Source organism: Microtus ochrogaster, chromosome 2 (assembly GCF_000317375.1).
Source record: "Microtus ochrogaster isolate Prairie Vole_2 chromosome 2, MicOch1.0, whole genome shotgun sequence".
NCBI classification, from domain to species: Eukaryota; Metazoa; Chordata; class Mammalia; order Rodentia; family Cricetidae; genus Microtus; species Microtus ochrogaster.
The window spans coordinates 19,796,012-19,801,882 of record NC_022010.1 but is presented as its reverse complement, the minus strand read 5'-3'; the positions used below and the strand labels follow the sequence as shown (position 1 = coordinate 19,801,882).

At 43.0% G+C, this 5,871-nt stretch overlaps 1 protein-coding gene across 2 annotated transcripts in view; it reads left to right on the top strand.

Moving 5' to 3' along the window:
* The window catches only part of Sept14 (septin 14), a 25,025-nt gene that overhangs the window by 8,073 nt on the left and 11,081 nt on the right, over positions 1-5,871 (top strand). Inside the window, exons 1-3 of one of the 2 annotated variants that reach the window (XM_026786813.1) lie at positions 1,724-1,737; positions 1,806-1,992; positions 5,456-5,617. In XM_026786813.1, the coding sequence (XP_026642614.1) occupies positions 1,724-1,737; positions 1,806-1,992; positions 5,456-5,617 (363 nt within the window). Of the gene's footprint in view, positions 1-1,723; positions 1,738-1,805; positions 1,993-5,455; positions 5,618-5,871 lie in introns of those variants that run through there. The other variant, XM_013350314.1, reaches the window with a different exon arrangement.

Here is a 5,871-nt window from a genome sequence, read left to right as displayed (position 1 = left end):
TCCTCCTCCTCCTCCTCCTCCTCCTCCTCCTCCTCCTTTTTCTTTCTGAGATAGGGTTTTGCTGTATAACCCTGGCTCTTCTACAGCTCACTCCATAGACCAGGCTGGCCTCAAACTTAGAGAGCCACTGGCCTCTGCCTCCCAAGTGCTGGAAATAAAGGTGTGCATCACCATGCCTGCCTTGAAGCCAGCAAATTCTAAAAATCAGTACTTTTTTTTCTTTTCAGAGAACATCTTAAATAATCACCATTACTTTCTATTTCAGGACAAGGTTTTGAACAAAGACTAGACAGAAAAAGGATTACACAAAGGACCATGTCATGTTGCTTTAAGTAGTTATTCTTAGAAAGCGAACATCATTTTAATAATCAGCTTGATTCTACTAAACGCTACATGCTTTGTTCTGTGATAAAAATAAGACCACAGTTCATCCTGCATTAGTTGCTGCAATTGACTGTGGTTAATCCCCTTAGACCGATGCTTAAAACAATAGAAACACTCTTTCACACATCTACAGTCCAGAAATCCAGAAGCAAGGGGTCAGAGCTTAGAAGAAACCAAAGCAGGAGGATTTGCTGTGAGCTGGAGACCAGGCTGGGCGCCGATCCTACTTTGGTTTCTACTGCTGTGGTAAGAAACCATGACCCAAAGCAACATGGGCGGGAGAGGCTTACACATCCCGAGACATAGTCCTTCTCTTTGACAGAAACCAACCTAGACATGAGCTGAAGCAGAAGCCACGGAAGGGTGATGTGTATTGACTTGCTCTTCGCGGCTTGCTCAGCCTGCTTTCTTAGACCATCATGGCGCCATCCGTAGCGAGCTCTGCCCTCCCACAGCAGTCATTACGCCAGAAAATTCCCGGCGGAGTTGTACACACGTGGTGTGACTGAGGCATTTTCTCCGCTGAGGTTCTTCTTCCTAGATAACTATAGCCTGGGTCAGCTTGACAGAAACCCAACCCGGAGAGCTACAGAGCAAGTGAAAAATCGCTTAAGGTGCCTTCTAGAGTCCCGCTAGATCAGGGATTTAGGGAAAAAAGCCCTTGTTTATTGTAGCTTCAGGTGCCGGCGCTAGATCAGGGATTTAGGGAAAAAAGCCCTTGTTTATTGTAGCTCCAGGTGCCGGCTGTCACTCATCTGTACCTCTGCCGTCTCACAGCGATCTCTGCTGATCTTTATGTGTTGGACAGTTGTCACTGGATGGGGACACAGGGTCCCAGTCACCTTTATTCAAGTTTCGGTCTTTCACTCTCTCTTGAGACTGGGTTTTGCTACATATCCCAGGCTAGCTTTGAATTCACTAAGTAGTCTAGGCTGACTACTCAGAGCAATCCTCCTGCCCCAGACTTCTGGTGTTAGGATTATAGGAAATGTGTTACTATGACTTGCTTCAAAATTTCGAAATTACAGCTACAACGCCATTTCCCTTAAAATAAAGTCACATTCTTTAGGGACATTCTACCACTGAGCCACACCCCTACTTTGGGATTGTATTTTATGGCCAATGAAACGCATCTTTTTTTTGGGGGGGGGGTGTTCAAGACAGGGTTTCTCTGTGTAGTCCTGGCTGTCTTGGAACTCTGTGTAGACCAGGCTGGCCTCCACCTCACAGAGATCCTCCTGCCTCTGTCTCCCAAAGTGCTGGGATTAAAGGTATATGCTACCTCTACCCAGCAAAATGCATTGATTTTTATCAAGTGACAAACTGTTTATTGCACACAATGTTGATTAAATAGTAAGACATTAGATTCTGATTTTACTAACCTGTCATGCTAAATGTTTAAATAATAATTTGTTTTTCAGCTACCAGCCAGTAATTGACTATTTGGATGCTCAGTTTGAGGCATATCTCCAGGAGGAGCTGAAGATCAAGCGTTCCCTGGTTGACTATAACGATTCCCGTATCCATGTGTGCCTATACTTCATTGCGCCTACAGGACACTCCCTCAAGTCCCTGGACCTGGTGACGATGAAGAACATTGACCGAAGGGTGTGTTTCCTAAACCATCAGTCTTTCAAGGTCCAATGGATGTTTTGAGATGACAGCATATTGCGAAGCATTCATATGCAACTGCCTATTATTTTAGAATATGTGCATATATTTAAATATTTTTTCTGTTGTTCTTGAAAGCATTTGACTGAATTTTTCAGGGCATTTCTAAAAAAATGTCAAAGAGTGGATGGTTTAAACAATTAAAAAAATCATTTTTCACATAGTCCTGGGGTCTAGAAAATCAAGGTGCAAGCATTTATCTTCTTGACCTGCAGGTGGCCACCTCTTTCCTTTTTCTCACATGGCCGATCTACTGGTGTCTGTATGGACAACGTTCTTTTTCTCTTTTTTGAGACAGGGTCTTTTGTAGCGCAGGCTGGCCTAGAACTTGATATGTATCTGAGGTTGGCCTTAGCCTCCTGATTTTCTTGCCTTAGTTTTTACAGAGTTGGGATTGGGGGTATTGGCACCACTCACTCCACTAGGCCACATTTCTCTCTCTTATAAGGTTGGTAACCAAATTGGATTAGACCCCACTATAACAGTCTAACTTTAATTTAAAATTTCCATCTGCAAGTACTGATATGCTCTGAGACATTGAAGGTTATCAATATATAAAATATAGAGGAGGGAATTTTTTTTTTTTCGAGACAGGGTTTCTCTGTGGCTTTGGAACCTGTCCTGGAACTAGCTCTGTAGACCAGGCTGGTCTCGAACTCGCAGAGATCCGCCTGCCTCTGCCTCCCGAGTGCTGGGATTAAAGGCGTGAGCCACCAATGCCCGGCAGAGGAGGGAAATTTTAATGTTTGATAGAACTTCATCTTAAGCTATTATTCCAGGCAAATTTAATAGAAACAGTAACTGATTGGTGATTGGTGTGGTGATGCGTGCCTGTAATCTCAGGACTTAAGGGGATGAGGCAGGAGGAGAGTTGTAAGGTTGAGGCAAACCTGGACTACATAGTCTTCAGGCAGCCTGCATTGCAGGGTGAGACTATGTCTTAAAAAAATCAGCAATAGAGCCGGGCGGTGGTGGCGCATGCCTTTAATCCCAGCACTCGGGAGGCAGAGGCAGGCGGATCTCTGTGAGTTCGAGACCAGCCTGGTCTACAGAGCTAGTGCCAGGACAGGCTCCAAAGCCACAGAGAAACCCTGTCTCAAAAAACCAAAAAAAAAAAAAAAATCAGCAATAACCAAAAATAACTGAAAAACCAACAACTCCCCAACTTTTTTTCCCATTTGGAAAGAGAGGTACAGGAAAAACACTAAAATAAAACTTGAAAGAAATCTTTTTTTTTTTTTTTGAGACAGTATTTCTCTGTGTAGCCCTGACTGTCCTGGAACCCACCAGGCTGACCTTTGACTCAGAGATCCACCTGCTGCTACTTCCCAAGTGCTGGAATTAAAGGCATGCACCACCGCTGCTGGGCTAAAACTAGAATTTTTTTTCTGTGATTAAATTCTAATCAGATCAGCTAGGCAGTGATAGCACATGCCTATCTATGATTCCAGCAGAGGCTGGTGGGTCTCTATGAATTTGGGGCCAGCCTGGTTTACACAGCCAGTTCCAGGACAGTCAAGGCTACAGCTATACAGAGAACACAGAGAAACCCTGTCTTGAAAAACAAAGCAACAAAAAACAAAACAAAAATAGAAAAGAAAAATTCTAATCAGACCACAGCCATTTGTACATAATTAAAAATTGAATTTACTATATGGTACTGTACGACAGTCCTATGAATCTTTGACTGGTATCACTGATACAATGAAACATGAATCTTTTCTGGTTCTGGTCTTGAATTTTCTCAGAGAAGACTCAGAAAACAGAACAGGAAGGTAGCTGCTGCCCTCTGTATAAAAATAGACCCCAAAGCAAAACACTGAGGGAGACAAAGAGACATGTGGACCTGACTTTTTCACAAAGGAGCTTGCTATGTAGCTTGGGTTGCCCTAGAATTCATGATTCTCCTGCCTCAGCCTCCCAGGTGTTGGACTTACAGGTGTTACCATCACAAGTGGATTTCCTTTGTCAGACGTCTTACCCCATGGTTTTAGAAAAATCTATAGTTGAGGCATGGGGGGCTCTAGACTCAGGCCCACAGCATGTTTCTCCAGCCACAGTGATGTGTGTAACTTTCCCTCTTATCTAGAATGCACCGCAGGAATGGGACAGGTTCTTAAAGGTATAGTGACCCTATACCTCAGCTCCAACACGCTCAGCCTGTTCTCCAGTTTGCACACAGGGACCACTGCTTTTTGGAAGACTGTTCTGAAGTCTATCTAGATTCATCGTATTCATAAGGATTGGACAGTAGATGCTGGCTATTATCTCAAGCTTTCTCCGTCTCTGTAATACTTTGAATCTAAAGTTTTCATCTGCCTCCTTGAGACCGTTAAGCTTTTAATCTTAAAAATACCATTAATATTATAGTTACATAAAGACCTGTTCTAAGCTGTTGTAGTTCCTCAGAGAGATTCTCCCCAAGACCAGAACTCCCGCCAGAATACTTTCATCTGCTTGAATTTATCATAAGCATGTATTCTCATAGAGGGTCAACTAAATAGGCATATATATATATATATCACAAGTTTAAATTAAATTTTGCTCATTTGATTAAATTTTCTAGTCCCTTATTAGATTTTTCCCCCCTCTAGTTTAGCATAAATGTTTGGAAAAACATGGGATTTGTCCAAGAATTTGCAAAATGAGCTTTGAGAATTCGAAAATAAGGCAACTGACATAAAGCTGATATTTATTCATCCAGACCTTATTATTGGTTAGCATGCATTTATGGAGAAGTGGTTACATGAATGACAGCTAGGAGAAAAACTCTCTCTCCCAGTATTTTGATGAGAAGTCTTTTTGTCAGCCAGTTTGATACGTTATCGGTCTACTGAATCTTACTGCTTAAAATACAGAGGTATTAGGGAAGATGTTTTAATTTTTTATTGTTTTTATTGAGTTATATATTTTTATTCACTTCCCTCCCTTCTCCCCTCCCCTTCAACCCTCTCCTATGGTTCCCATGCTCCCAATTTACTCAGGAGATCTTCCCTTTTTCTACTTCCCATGTAGATTAGATCCATGCATGTTTCTCTCAGGGTCCTCTTTGTTGTCTAGGTTTTAGGGGAGATTTTTAGAAGAGAAACAAAGTCAAAGCTTCTAAGCCTGAGTTCTGATAAAAGATGAGGGGTCACGAAGTAGCTCAGGGTACAACATTTATCTATAGCATTCAAAGCTTGAGGTTTAAATCATCAGCACTCCCCCAAACAAGAAATTCTCTGTAGCTGAGAACCCTGGGGCACACCTGTGGGTAACCCCAGCCCTCTTTCCCGCATGCCAGCCAACATCTTGTCAGAAACAACAGCAGCAACCACAAACCACACACACAGTGTTTTCAGGAGTAGGGTTTAGGCTGGAAAATTGTGACATTTGACCCGCCTTCCTTCCTTCCCAACAGGTGAACATCATACCACTGATTGCCAAAGCCGACGCACTTTCCAAAAGCGACCTCCAGAGGTTCAAGAGTAACATCATGAGCGAGCTGGACAACAATGGCATCCAGATATATCAGTTCCAGGAGGACGACGAAGATGCTGCTCAAGCAAACCCCTCAGGGAATGTAAGCTGCTTCTGCTGGCTCTGAACTCTCTTCCCATGTGATATCATCTGCACTTAATTATCACTTGTATCAGACAGGAGATAATAAACAATATATTTTTCCTCAAAATACATTGTTAGGGGAAATGTTTCATCCCATTCTCCACCCCTTCCTCTCTTCCTTCTTCCCTCCTTCCCTCTTTCCCTCCTTCCCTCCTTCCTTCCCTCCCTCCCTCCCTCCCTCCTTCCTTCCTTCCTTCCTTCCTTCCTTCCTTC